This window comes from Mytilus edulis, chromosome 3 (genome assembly GCF_963676685.1).
Source record: "Mytilus edulis chromosome 3, xbMytEdul2.2, whole genome shotgun sequence".
Lineage (NCBI taxonomy): Eukaryota > Metazoa > Mollusca > Bivalvia > Mytilida > Mytilidae > Mytilus > Mytilus edulis.
In genome coordinates this window covers 96620925-96636552 of record NC_092346.1, presented here as the reverse complement: position 1 = coordinate 96636552, position 15628 = coordinate 96620925, and the positions used below count along the sequence as shown (strand labels likewise).

The 15628-nt window shown below is 32.6% G+C and overlaps 1 protein-coding gene across 1 annotated transcript; it reads right to left on the bottom strand.

Annotated features, from left to right (window-relative positions):
* Positions 1 to 3192: 3192 nt before the first annotated feature.
* LOC139517864 (uncharacterized) lies at positions 3193 to 15377 on the bottom strand. The gene is made up of 7 exons (XM_071309334.1): positions 15230 to 15377; positions 14211 to 14252; positions 8784 to 8936; positions 6911 to 8053; positions 6170 to 6295; positions 4143 to 4721; positions 3193 to 3247 (listed from the first exon to the last, which is right to left on the bottom strand). The coding sequence occupies exons 1-6, from the start codon at positions 15273 to 15275 to the stop codon at positions 4174 to 4176; spliced, it is 2058 nt and encodes a 685-aa protein (XP_071165435.1). The 5' UTR covers positions 15276 to 15377; the 3' UTR covers positions 3193 to 3247; positions 4143 to 4173.
* Positions 15378 to 15628: the final 251 nt, after the last annotated feature.

Below are 15628 nucleotides of genomic sequence, written 5' to 3'. Positions count from 1 at the left end.
GTTAATTCCTGTGTCATCTGATCTCTTGTGTACTCATCCCACTATCACTGTCATTAACACACACACACACAATTTTATTATAAAAATATTTAATCTTCATTTTGATTTCTTTGGTTTTTTTTTTGGGGGGGGGGGGGGTCAAATGATTATATGCATCCCCTTAACAAGGAGTCGCATATTTGACAAATGTATTGTACATATATATTTTTGTAATATTTTATAGCTTATTTTTCAACTAATTTTAAAGCTTACAAACTTAAATTGATCATCTCTTTCTTTTTATATGTCTTTTAACTTTTTGTTTTGAACAAAACGATTTGTTACTGAACTTCACATGTATTTCTATCAAAGTCTGGCATTATTACAAAGCCAATTAAATAAATTTCAGTCGGACTTGAAAACAAATATGCAATCATTCAAATATATATGCAAGTCGTTAACGGGTCAAGTGGCTAGATGCACATATCGTCGGCCAATTGAACGACATTTTTTAAAACTTCTAGAAATATTAACGGAAATAAGGGATGAGTAACGAAAAATAAATGAACACAGAACGACTGAATTAAATAAAAGAATGTTCGATATACTGTATATTTCGGTTTATTTTTAAAATCAATACGATGCTTTAATTATTTTTATCTAGTTTCCTAATGAAAATAATTAAAAGAGAAGATAAATACCTTACAGCTTCCTTTACCGCCGATGCTGAAATGTTTAATGTTATAAAACAATTTTAGCGTCTTTGACCTACTTTATCTTTTTATTCGGATACTTGCGGTTATCTTCTCCAAGTTCAACGGGAACATTAGAATGATCTAGAATGGAACCCAGATGGAACCAAGAAGTTGGGTTGCTATAACCAAACAACCCGGATGTTGAACCAGTGACCATGGTTTCGAACCAAAGAACCAAGGTTCAGAACCAAAAAACCCAGATGGAACCAAGGTTTAGAACCAGAGTGCCCGTATAAAACCTAATTGCATTCAGAATTCTCTTGACTTTTTATACCTTCAACGTATTTTCCAAATCATTTATTTATTTAGTATATTTATATATAATATATAATTTATTAACAATTAATTATTTCACGTTTCTTTTTAGTGGATATTCTGATCTTGTAAAATTCTATGAAGAATATATTTCTATTGTAGGGATAACGTAGACATAAAACTATGGAGTGGTATGCTTGCCAACGAAACCTCTATCCTATAGAGACCTCATTACATCAGATACAAATTATGACAGGTACAAACAGAATTTTTTACTTATTATATAATTCAAACGACATTGATTTTTTACGTTTTGAATGTTGTTAATATTTTTTCGTCTATAGATCAAAATTGTGTCTGTTGTTCTTAACTAACGGTTGTTAAACCCATTCCCTTTCATGAATGTGACCTACCGAATTAGACTATTTACCAAATTTGTTATCACATAAGCAACACGACGGATGCCACATGTGGAGCAGGATCTGCTTACCCTTCCGGAGCACCTGAGATCACCCCTAGTATTTGGTGGGGTTCGTGTTGTTGATTCTTTAGTTTTCTATGTTATGCATGTGTACTATTGTTTTTCTGTTTGTCTTTTTCATTTTTAGCCATAGCGCTGTCAGTTTATTTTCGATTTATGAGTTTGACAGTCCATCTGGTATCTTTTGTCCCCTTTTGTTAATCATAAACAAAATTGAGAACGGAAATGTTGAATATGACAAAGAGACGATAACCCGACCAAAGAGCAGAACACAGCCGAAACCCAAAATGGATCTTCAACACAAGAGAAACAACATCTCACAGGAGGGGGGCTTTTAGTTGAACCATAAATAATAATGTGTACTAGTTAAGTGAAAATGGACATCACACTAAACTCCGATATAGTTTATCAGTTTTTATTTTCACAAATCGACTTACATGAATGAATCGATAGGAACGAAATTGCTAAACATAATTTCTTTCCAACCTTTTTTTATGACAAACCAATGCCATTTACTAAATAAAGCTACAGAAAATGAATTACAAATAGTTTAATCATTATGTAAAAAACTCACTCTCTGTCTTATTCAATTTGGATTTCCCTTTTAAGCGAAAGTTCATATTTCGTACTTTTTACGGACTGAGAGTCGATGCCATAGTAGTATGTTGACAATCATAAATTCAATTTGCAGTGAATATCAAAATATCACGCCTTACTAAGATCTTCGTCATTGGTCTCCAGCTGATGGATAGTTGTCTCATGGGCAATCATACCAAATCTCTTTCGCTTATATAACTAAACATGTTATAATTTGAATCTAATACTTAAGTATGATTTTTTGTATACATACAGTAGGATCATCACTTAACTTATAATATCAGTGTAACATGGCTACAACAAATACAACTGAATTTTGAATGTCCCTCAGGTTTAATTCGCCCCTCTTCTGAAATCACCACTTTTTTGATGTGTTCGCTTTGCTCAGTTTTTATCTGTGGTATGTGCATATTATTGTTTGTCTTTTTGATCGTTTGTTTCTTTTTTTTTTGTCATGGAGTTGTCAATATAAATAAAAAGATGTGATATAAGTGCCAATAAGAAAAATCTCCATCAAAGTAACAATGCATAAAAAGTTAGCAATTATAGGTCAAGTTAACTTTGGACTTTTCAATTTAAATGTTCCTTTGGTATCCTTGCCTTACTTTTAAAAAAAAATTTTGTCAAAGACATTTATCCTCCTTCACCTCTATTAACAATTCTTGTCACCGGGGTAATGTGTTTCATGTGTAGTAATTAAATTATTTCTTGTGTTAGACAAAAGGTAAAAAAACACAAATACCGAACTCCGAGGAAAATTCAAAAGAGAAAGTCCGTAATCAAAAGGCAAAATCAAAAGCTCAAACACATCGAACGTATGGATAACAAGTGTCATATTATTGACTTGGTACCAGCATTTGCTTATGTGAAAAATTGTTGATGAAACCTGGTTTTATAGCTAGCTAAACATCTCACTTGTACGACAGTCGCATACAATTCCATTATATTGACAACGATGTGTAAACACAATCAATAGACATAATAGGTAAACCTGTCAAAAAAGGGGTAAAACAGTCAACATAGTGTTATAATCTTAATCACTGTGCCTTACAAAATTATCAAGGTTTTCGATAACATGATTCGTTCATTAGTTTGATGCAAAAGAGCAAGTAACAAGTAAAGGTATTTTATCAATAGTTTATCATTTATTGTCGTGGAAATATCTTGCTGCATGAATGTCCTGCAAGAAAAAGAAAAAAGCAATTAACAATTGTGCAATAATACGAATTTGATTTACTATAAACAGGGGGAAAATTGTCGGGTATTGTTCCGTCATGTAACTTATGGCTTTTTTGGCACATATGGGACATCCTCGAATGAGACATATCACGGGAACACCCGATATCACGTTCAAGTCTAAGCGAGGTTTGCGATGTTTAGTCTTTAAATCGTTAAGTTCTATGTCTTTTTCTCCACTTACATTTTTTGTACTTATTGTTTCTGTTCGATTTGTGAGTTTTAAAATTGAGAATGGAAAGGGGAAATGTGCCAAAGAGACAACAACCCGACCATAGAAAAAAACAACAGCAGAAGGTCACCCACCTGGTATTCCCTTGATATATTCCACCTCATTTTGACAGAAAAGAATTGATTAGATACATTTTAAGTGGGAACCGTAATTTTTCAATGTGACATTATGTGTGAGTCCGAATGAGATAAAAACGTTTTATTAGTGTTGATGTTAATAAATGTGATAAATCATCAGTACTTTGCATTAAACATGTTATGTTGATCATATAAATGATCTGTTGTCGGCTCTTTGGTCGGCTCATTCCTCGTTTCCATTTTCAATTTTAGTGTCATAGACGAATGTGTGAAAAACTCTGTGACTTAATCGGATTGATATTTTGTTCATAACGATAGTTCTGTCTATTTCTAATTTCTATTTTTTTTTATAGCATTAATTTTGAAAAATAAATTATTTTGTAACAAGTTTTTATTGATTCAATATAGGGCGTCTATTTGTATAACTTCTACAGCAGCATTATAACTTCCTCTGTCTGGTAAATGTATCTTACAAATAAACTCATCATAGATACCAGGATTGAAATTTTGTATATACAAAAGACTCTTACCTTCAATTGGAAGAAACAGATGCTAGTTCATTTAATATTCAGCGCCTGAACTTGCTAACTCTGCTGCCTCTGCTGCTGCTTCGGTGCCTGCACCTGCTGATTCTGGTGCTGCATTAAAACTTCCATAATCAGCAACTACTGGAACGTCTCCAAAATCTGAACCATCATATACAACTTTGCTTTTGATAGCGTATTCGTGTTGTTTGTTTATTGCTGCCTTTTCACCCAAGTGCCGTTTATGTTGGTATTCACGTTCGCTTGTATGTCTTTTTTGTTGTTTCTCTGCATTATAAAGATGTTGTTTTACATGTTTAACCAGCCGTTTGAGGTGTTTATCTGCTGCCTCTTTGATTTGCTTGATGTGATTTCCGGATGCCTTGTTTATATCATAAATGTGTTTGTCTGCTTCTTCTTGTACCCGTCCTACGTGACCATTTGCTACATCATCAATATTAGCTATATGATTATCAGCCGCATCGGCAATGTTTTTGGTATGTTCGTAAGCAATCTTCTTGTGCTGTTGAACATGTTGCTCATGACTATTATCTAGGTCATCAAAGAATGGAGTAGCGTGAGGAACTGAAACAAAACAAGATAGGAATTTGTATTTAAAATCAGTTATGCAAAAGTGATTAATACAAAAATGGGTAATATTTCTTTTTTAGAATGTATACAAACGCCATGACAAAAATATGTTTTTTGAATTTCAAACTTCAAATTTTTTACACTTTGAAAATACATGGAACAAGATTGATATTAAAAGAAAAAGACAAGAATTTGTTTCATTGTTTGTTTAACTCTTACATAATCTCAATGTTCATTCGTTTGCAATGATCGAATACGGTTGTTTCATAGACTTTGTATCGTTTGAAATGATCGAATGCGGTTGTTTCATAGACTTTGTATCGTTTGCAATGATCGAATGTGGTTGTTTCATAGACTTTGTATCGTTTGAAATGATCGAATGCGGTTGTTTAATAGACTTTGTATCGTTTGCAATGGTCGAATGCGGTTGTTTCATAGACTTTGTATCGTTTACAATGATCGAATGCGGTTGTTTCATAGACTTTGTATCGTTTGCAATATTCGAATGCGGTTGTTTCATAGACTTTGTATCGTTTGCAATGATCGAATGCAGTTAATTCATAGACTTTGTATCGTTTGTAATGATCGAATGCGGTTATTTCGTAGATTTTGTATCGTTTGCAATGATCGAATGCGGTTGTATCATAGACTTTGTATCGTTTGCAATGATCGATTGCGGTTGTTTCATAGACTTTGTATCGTTTGCAATGATCGAATGCAGTTAATTCATAGACTTTGTATCGTTTGCAATGATCGAATGCGGTTATTTCGTAGATTTTGTATCGTTTGCAATGATCGAATGCGGTTGTATTATAGACTTTGTATCGTTTGCAATGATCGAATGCGGTTGTTTCGTAGATTTTGTATCGTTTGCAATGATCGAACGCGGTTGTTTCATAGACTTTGTATCGTTTGCAATGATCGAATGCGGTTGTTTCATAGACTTTGTATTGCACAATACATGTAATTTAAACAAGGGTTTAATTAAACAGTTTTCACATACAAGTGAAGACTTGAAAGTACAAATTTTTGACAATAACTGACAATGATTGTTGATTTTAATTTGCATCAGATGAGCATTCTTCAGTGATCACTAAGGTCACAATATATTCTCAATGGAATCAAAATATGTCATACATATCTGATAAAGTGTCAGATAAAGAATAACCGCTTGTTCACTTGGGGTTTGTGGGGTTCTTTTCCAACATATCAAGCAGCCTCCATTGTTTTTCATATATATTTAAGAAAAACATTTCTTGCTTCATTTCCTGCTAGCTGCAAATACATAACTAATATCAGAGCAAATAAAAAGCAATGGTTAATGTTTATAAAAATACAAGCAGACAATTGGTCCTACTATTTATAAAGTTTTTTTCCCGATTGTGTATAATTATTTGATTGAAAGACAACAACCAAAAGATGATAATCCTATAGCTTTATACCTTGAATACTTGTATAAAGATGTTGACTTCCTAACTGCGTGAAACACTCATTGCTGTCACCGTAAGACTGATTGCACTCCTCCCAAAGGCTCAAAAATCTTCGTCGGCCACAACTTAGGCGGTATCCTAGAGTAGAAATCGTACATTAGAATAAAATTACTCTGATTTTTTTCATGAAGGTATGGTCATTTAACGATCTTTCATATTCTTACTGATAAACATCATACGAGACAATGAAATAATTTGAGTTTGCTCATTTTAAAATAACATCTCACATAAATTCAGCCTTGTAAATTGTGATTAAATTCAAAACAAATCAAGATTATTTGTATCACGTCGTTCTTCATTCTTTAGATTTTTTTTTTTGTTAAACAAACTTAATGACAAATTTGCTTGTTCTAATCTGACTTCAAAAATAATTTTTGACAATTAACAAAATTTCGTATAAACTGTTCAGGAATATGTCAGTTGTTTTCCATTCGTTTGATGTCTTTGAGCTTTTGATTTTGCCATTTGATGTTGAATTTTCTTGGAGTTCGAAATTGTTGCATTTTTCATAGTGCTATTATCAATCTTAAAATGTTGTCTAAGACTATTAAATTTGCTGAAACCAAATACAGGGCTTAAACTTTCATGAATAGAGAAGAATCGGAATAAACGAAACAAATACGATATCATCAACATAAATAGTTTTTTTTTACATACTATAGAAATAATATATATGTTTGATGATTCACTTACTGTTTCCTCCAAAGTAAATGATCCCATGGCTCAGTCTAAGATTGTAGTATGCGTGACCATGACCATGACTATGGCTATGTCCGTGAACATGTACATGAGTGTGTCTATTTGTGTGTACATGTCTATGTATCCTATGCACCACGGGATGATTGTGAACATGTTTATGTACAGTGTGATGTCTGTGAACATGTCTATGTACCTTATGTACGACGTGATGTCTGTGAACATGCCTATGTACCTTATGTACAACGTGGTGTCTGTGTATATGTTTATGTATTCCCCGGTGATGGTGTACATGTTTATGTCCGTATCTGTGTCCATGTCGATGGTGTCTGTGTACCCGATGTACAACATGATGTCTATGTACCCGATGTACAACGTGGTGTCTGTGTATATGTTTGTGTATTCCTCGGTGATGGTGTACATGTTTATGTCCGTATCTGTGTCCATGTCGATGGTGTCTGTGTACCCGATGTACAACATGATGTCTATGTACCCGATGTACAACGTGGTGTCTGTGTATATGTTTGTGTATTCCTCGGTGATGGTGCCTATGTCCGTATCTGTGTCCATGTCGATGGTGTCTGTGTACCCGATGTACAACATGATGTCTATGTACCCGATGTACAACGTGGTGTCTGTGTATATGTTTGTGTATTCCTCGGTGATGGTGTCTATGTCCATGTCCGTATCTGTGTCCATGTCGATGCCCATGTCGATGTTTAAAGAGAAGTTTGTGTACGTGTGTGTGTATATGACCATGAACACGTTTATGTCCATACTTGTATCCATGTCGATGTCCATGATGATGTCTGAATACATGTTTATGTCTGTGTGTGTGTCTGTGAACATGAACACGCTTATGTCCATATTTGTAGCCATGTCTGTGTCCATGATGACGACTGAAGACGTGTTTATGTCTGTGAACCTTTACATGCTTATGTCCATATTTGTAGCCATGTCTATGTCTATGATGATACTTTTGAACATGTCTCCTTCCATAACGTTTAGCTCCGTATTTTCGAACATGTCTCCTTCCATAACGTTTAGCTCTGTATTTTCGAACATGTCTCCTCCCATAACGTTTAGCGCCATATTTTCTTACATGGGACTTTCTCGAATATCTCCCAGCGTGCGCACGACCTAAAAATGTCAAACGACTATAATATGGAAAGTTTTAAATTAAAAAAAAAATTTAATACAATCAAATCAGTATAGTACAATAATTTATCTTATATATGTTGTGTACAAGTTGTAATGTTGTACAAATTATAATTTGTACAGATTTTTTGTACAAGTTATCAGTGTTTTATGACCTGCTGAACACAAATGGATGATGCAAGCAAACAGTCTTTTGCTTCGCATATTTCTGTCATATTTCTCAGCTTCATGATACAGTCTAATACTGAGCTTTGATACAAAAACATTATAAGACCACACAAAGATTTTGTATGGAGATGAATATGGTATAAGGAAAAAATAAAATTAGAATTTAAACCATTCAGGTATCCTCATTTCCAGTTTGAAGACAAGGAGAATAGCACTAAATGTTAGGTTGAAGAATAATATTTTGAATTTAAAACATTCCACTGGTACATTTTATAAGACACACCTGTATCACCTGCTGCAAGAAGGAATGTGTCAAAAAACTTATAACTTGTACAAAAACCCTGTACAAATTATAATTTGTACAAACTTACATCTTGTACACAACATATACATTTAAAGATTATCTAAATTTTCTTAAAAAAGGTTACGAGTGTATGTGAAGCCTTTCACCGCTTTGCGTTCTTTGAATGTGAATCAAATGAGTGAAAAGATTTAAAACCAAATTAGTTTTATTTTACTATATGTCATTTTACATATATCTTACGATAATTCCTGTGGTGGGAAACGCGTCTTTTATAACTGTGGCGATGGGAAACTCTTTTGTGATAGGTCCTGTGACGGGATACTCTTCCATGGTAACTCCTGTGACGGGACACACTTTTATGATAACTCCTATGCCGGGAAACACTTTTATGTCCTATTAACAAAGAAAAATATTATTTCATTTCATTAATAAATATAAAAACAAGAGGCTCTCAAGAGCCTGAATCGCTCACCTGGTAAACAATGCCTTATTAACTAAATTAATAAATTAATGTTTGTTGTAAATTAAACAGAGTAACGAAGGCCATGTACTATCCTGGAAATACCTTTTAAAGCCTCTTAGGAACCTCTGGAAAGAAATGGGCATGAGTTCGCCCTACACTTGATTAAGATACAGTCTAGGTCAATCTGATGATTCACAATACAATTGCTATTAACAGTTTATCTGTATCTATAATAATATTCAAGATAATAACCAAACACTGCAAAATGTCTTTAAAACCATCAATTCAGGGGCATTATACCTGAAAAACCAGTTACCCAATTCGGCTGAAAATTTCAGGACAGGTAGACCTTGACCTAATAAATACTTTAACTTCTTGTCTTATTTGCTCTAAATGCTGGAGTTTTTGAGATATAAGCCAAAAACTGCATTTTACCCTGTGTTCTATTTTTAGCCATGACGGCCATGTTTTTTGACGAAATAGAAAATAAAACACAAACTTTATTTTATACACCCTACTGATCATTCAGTTGAAGTTTGGTTGAATTTGGTTGAGTAGTTTTAGAGGAGTAGATTGTTTAAAGTTAGCAAATATGATGAACAAATTGTGAAAAAATTGTCATTAAAGGACAATAACCCCTTAAGGGGTCAATTGACAATTTTGGTCATATTTAACTTATTTGTAGATCTTACTTTGCTGATCATTTTTGCTGTTTACAGTTTATCTTTATCTATAATGATATTCAAGATAATGACCAAAAACTGCAAAATTTCCTTAAAATTACCAATTAAGTGACAGCAACCAAACAATGGTTTGTTTGATTCGTCTGAAAATTTCAGGGCTGATAGATCTTGACATAATGAACATTTATACCCCATGTCAGATTTGCTCTAAATGCTTTCGTTTTTGAGATATAAGCCAAAAACTGCATTTGACCCCTATGTTCTATTTAAAGTAAGGGCGGCCATGTTTTTTGACGGATCAAAAATCGAAGCACACACTTTGTGCAGGTTAATCTAAGGAACTATCATGCTAAGTTTCATCCAAATCCATTCAGTAGTTTCAGAGGAGAAGATTTTTTAAAGTTAGCAAATATGATGAACAAATTGTGAAAAATTGTCATTAAAGGACATTTACCCCTTAAGGGGTCAATTGACAATTTTGGTCATATTAACCTATTTGTAGATCTTACTTTGCTGATCATTTTTGCTGTTTACAGTTTATCTTTATCTATAATGATATTCAAGATAATGACCAAAAACTGCAAAATTTCCTTAAAATTACCAATTAAGTGGCAGCAACCCAACAATGGTTTGTTTAATTCGTCTGAAAATTTCAGGGCTGATAGATCTTGACCTAATGAACATTTTTACCCCATGTCAGATTTGCTCTAAATGCTTTCGTTTTTGAGATATAAGCCAAAAACTGCATTTGACCCCTATGTTCTATTTAAAGTAAGGGCGGCCATGTTTTTTGACGGATCAAAAATCGAAGCACACACTTTGTGCAGGATAATCTAAGAAACTATCATGCTAAGTTTCATCCAAATCCATTTAGTAGTTTCAGAGAAGACGATTTTTTAAAGTTAGCAAATATGATGATCAAATTGTGAAAAATTGTCATGAAAGGACATTTACCCCTTAAGGGGTCAATTGACAATTTTGTTCATATTAACCTATTTGTAGATCTTACTTTGCTGATCATTTTTGCTGTTTACAGTTTATCTTCATCTATAATAATATTCAAGATAATAACCAAACACTGCAAAATTTCTTTAAAACCATCAATTCAGGGGTATTATACCTGAAAAACCAGTTACCCAATTCGGCTGAAAATTTCAGGACAGGTAGACCTTGACCTAATAAATACTTTAACTTCTTGTCTTATTTGCTCTAAATGCTGGAGTTTTTGAGATATAAGCCAAAAACTGCATTTTACCCTGTGTTCTATTTTTAGCCATGACGGCCATGTTTTTTGACGAAATAGAAAATAAAACACAAACTTTATTTTATACACCCTACTGATCATTCAGTTGAAGTTTGGTTGAATTTGGTTGAGTAGTTTTAGAGGAGAAGATTGTTTAAAGTTAGCAAATATGATGAACAAATTGTGAAAAAATTGTCATTAAAGGACAATAACCCCTTAAGGGGTCAATTGACAATTTTGGTCATATTTAACTTATTTGTAGATCTTACTTTGCTGATCATTTTTGCTGTTTACAGTTTATCTTTATCTATAATGATATTCAAGATAATGACCAAAAACTGCAAAATTTCCTTAAAATTACCAATTAAGTGGCAGCAACCAAACAATGGTTTGTTTGATTCGTCTGAAAATTTCAGGGCTCTGATAGATCTTGACCTAATGAACATTTTTACCCCATGTCAGATTTGCTCTAAATGCTTCCGTTTTTGAGATATAAGCCAAAAACTGCATTTGACCCCTATGTTCTATTTTAAGTAACGGCGGCCATGTTTTTTGACGGATCATAAATCGAAGCACACACTTTGTGCAGGATAATCTAAGGAACAATCATTTTAAGTTTCATTTAAATCCATTCAGTAGTTTCAGAGGAAAAGATGTTTGAAAAATTGTTAACGACGACAGACGACGACGACGACGACGACGACGGACGCCAAGTGATGAGAAAAGCTCACATGGCCTTTTAGGCCAGGTGAGCTAAAAATAGAATACGTGGTATAGTCACCAATGATTATACTTTCCAAAGGAGGCAAATGAACGTTGATTAAAAAAATACTAACATGAAAAAACAACAAGTATTAGATAATGAGCAAGATCCATATCATATAGTAAGATCAAACAGTTAACAATATGAAACAAACGTACAAGAAGACCAAATGCGTGATTCAAGCATAAACAATTAATGAAAACTAAATAAGAGTGAAGGTAACCAATTAAAACCACAAAGTTACAGACTTGACAAGGCTACCACATCTTTCTATATCTATTGACATTGACAGAGGATAACATGTTTGTCAGCAACTAATTATTATAGCATATTTACCTGACGATATCAGGATATCGGTATTTAGTCAAATCTTAACCGGAATTTGTGACACAATTAGAATTCCAAAATTTATAAAATGTAAACAACATGTCGAAATGTTTAGGCTTTAAATAAATATCTATTTGGATAATTTAATGCAAGCACACGAGGTTTATAGTGTCTTATACGATAACAGGTTTGTAATATTTAACAACCATATTATATCAGTGTGTAAACACGCTAATTATGAGCTTTGAAAGTCTAGTATTTCGATCATTTTTCTGAGTAAGTGTTAAAAAATTTCAAACAAATATTCTTTACTGTGGGTTAGCATTCATTAGTCGTCAGTATCTTATAGATTAACAACTTGTGGTTATATAGAAAATTTAGAATCTTCCTTGAAGGTGGCGCACAAAGGCGCAGCTTGATTTTGCCATGTGATTATGGACTTTTCGAATTGATTTTCCTCTAAGTTCAGTATTTTTGTGATTTTATTATTTTCTAAATAATTCGATTAATGTGTCATTTGTATACAAGAGTTATGTTCCTTTGAACTATGTTCAATTTCATAAAGTCAATGTGTTGATTGTCCACCTTGAACAGGGTTATAATTTTATCTTTTACTTATAGTTTTTTTATTGATTTCAAAATAGTTACAAAATTTGTAATGTACTAGATACGCGTATTTTTCATTAGTTTATAAAAGACAATTATGTATATCTATAATTTCTTTTATTTGTTTTGAAATGTTTAAAATTAATATCTAACAATATAAAGAATTATTTTATAATCTTATAAAAATGTTTTTGTTACATTTAATTATGCAGACCGTGCAAAAACCTCATAAATGAGCAAGGTCAAATCTACCCTCATCACCATTAAGTTTCTTAATGCGATGAGACAAACCGCTCTCCTGAATAATACTTTATCATAACACTAAGGTATATAGGGGGAAATATTCTGAAACAAGTACCTATATCACAGAAAAAGCATCTTCTTCCGAGTATTCATGAAATTGCTCTCTTTTAAAGCCATATCCTGGAAATTATTAAAAAAAATAATTCTTTCTACTTTTAATTTGAGGTACAATATGCCGGTGAAAAGCATAGGTTGTATACATAAAAAAAAATGTCCAAAGCATTCGTCGTTCTACTCGTAAAGGCATTTGTTTCTAATATAAGATCGATATGGTGTATACAATTATGTCAGAACTCAAATGAAGCAGAAACGCTGATGTAACTTATCTGCTTCACTCGATCCATAAAGACAAATACATGTAAAAAGTGTAAAACGCCCAACACAAACACGCATACGCACAAACACAAAACAGTACACCATAGCCACCACTTTATTCCAAAGCTTCTATATATCTGATGCCGAATGCTTAAGTGAAAAATTGTAATTGGAACCTACCCAAAACAATTAGAACTTTTTTTATAAAGACTATAAATGAAAACAGAAATATATCATCTGACCAGAGTTATCTCACTTTAATCACAGAGAGGAAAGCAATCAATTTTTAATTTAAGCCTAATTAACATTAAACATTGTCCACTTACAAATAATGTCCCTTTATTCAAATATAAGGACTTTGGTAGCTAAATCTACTAATTTTATTAGATATTATGAATTTTTATACAATAGATAAACATGCTACGGCTACTAGGAAGGGAAAGTGGCTTAACAAAAAAAAACCTATTCAAAACAAAAATTGCAAAGGTCCTGACTAATAAGTTAAGAACGAATCACAAAGCTAGTAATAAAAAAAACCACTAAAAGACATACAGTAGTGGTCTTAGAATGCATATATTTGCCTGGGCTAGTTAAATCCCAAACAAAACATGGTCAAGACTAAATATGCTATACTTTAATTGTCAGAGCTTAATAGTGATACAATAAAAGGCCCTGACATGACAAAACGTAAAATACTTAAAAATGAAACGCTTGATTTATAACAAAAACAATAAATGAAAACCAAATATGACACGGCAACCAACGACTACCACCGAAACAACACCAAATACTAATTGAAAGAATCAAGTTTTCATAAATGTTTTATCATTCAAAAAAACAAATTTGATATCATATTAGCTGCAGATTTCAATTTGTTGTTTTTCTAATGCTATTTAATTATCAAATTTGATTTATACGTTAACTGAGAAAACTAATGAATGACTCATAAATGTTGGATACATACTGCCTCCTCTATGTCTTCTACCATAGGATTCTGCCACTACCACTGAAAAAAAATACCGTTTAGATTGATGGCGTTCGAGACAATTTTATGAATAAATATTCATCGGGAATATTAAAAGTCGAATATTGTGAAAGCCAAACTTTTGAGAAGGTGAAGAGCTTTATGACAAATAAAATACTTAAAATAATAGACGGATCCATCTGAGGCCAATTTTACATGTGAGTTACAACCTTAGTTTCTAAATAATAAATATTTTTTTCACATACAATTTAAGAGATCTCTGTACTGAAGTATCATACAGACATTAATAGGACAAACTTAGTCTTTTGATAAACAATACACCGATTACTACCACCCAGACAATGGTTTTTATGGTTTGATTTACAATTCATATATGATCGCAACATATCTGGTTAATGAAATCATATAGTAGTATAAAACGTGCTTTGCTTGGTTATTTCTCATGGTATCGAAATCTAGCATACATGCCAGTTTTGAAATGTTTAACATTTATGTGCAACCAAATCCTGGTTACGCGTAAACTACACTATAGAATTTTGAGATAACATACAAGAAGATAGCTTTTATAGCATGCTTTCGGTTAAGAAAAAGAAAAAATGGGGTCACCGGACCCGTCTTCTTGCTACATTATAAAATTGGTAAATTCCATATATTGTAAACGTACCATAATCTTAATCATCTGCATTTGTATTTGAGTTACCTCCCAATATGTGGAAAAGTTGGAAACAATGTAATCAAACACAAGTTTTCTGTTTTTTTGTAAAACACAACCATAAATATGATAAAACATTTTATTTTCTATATTGAAGTGAAAGTTCTCACACATGAACTACCCACTACTCTAAAAAGTTGCACATTTTATGAAAGATCTAGACCTTGCTTTCTGTTATTTCCAAATCCAAGATGAAACCAGATTTGAAGACTGTAGATAATGCTTATTAAAACAATGTCAGTTGAATGTACAAACTGGAAACATATGAAACGGAATTATAGTATACCTAGTACTGCAAGAACCAGTAGGATGGTGAAAAATCCACACTTCATGTTGAATTCTGTGTTCAATGCTCAAACACAGATCTGTGATATGACAAGTTCTGCAGTGTCTTTGATTTTGGAACTTGCTCTTAAAAAATACTTAATTTACTAGTTATATAGTAAAAAGTTTCTTGCAAGATGTTACCTGTTTATATATGTTATAGTACACATCTCGTGTTTCTCCATTCAGAAAAGTATTGTTCTCATTGTTGTCATTCTGTGTTTGACTTGTACTATTTGAAGATTATAACTTGATCTTCGTGTAATCCATTGCCAACATTACTAATAATGGCTTGTTTGATAGTTTTATGATATTTTCAAAATACAAAGAAGATTCACACGTTAATGGTATATCATACTGT

Coding starts and splice junctions, on each gene's coding strand:
- LOC139517864 (XM_071309334.1), bottom strand. CDS start 15,275: ATGAAGTGTGGATTTTTCACCATCCTACTGGTTCTTGCAGTACTAG. Junction 14,253..15,229: donor ACTGGTTCTTGCAGTACTAG/GTATACTATAAT, acceptor ATTTTTTTTCAG/TGGTAGTGGCAGAATCCTAT. Junction 8,937..14,210: donor TAGAAGACATAGAGGAGGCA/GTATGTATCCAA, acceptor CTTTGTTAATAG/GACATAAAAGTGTTTCCCGG.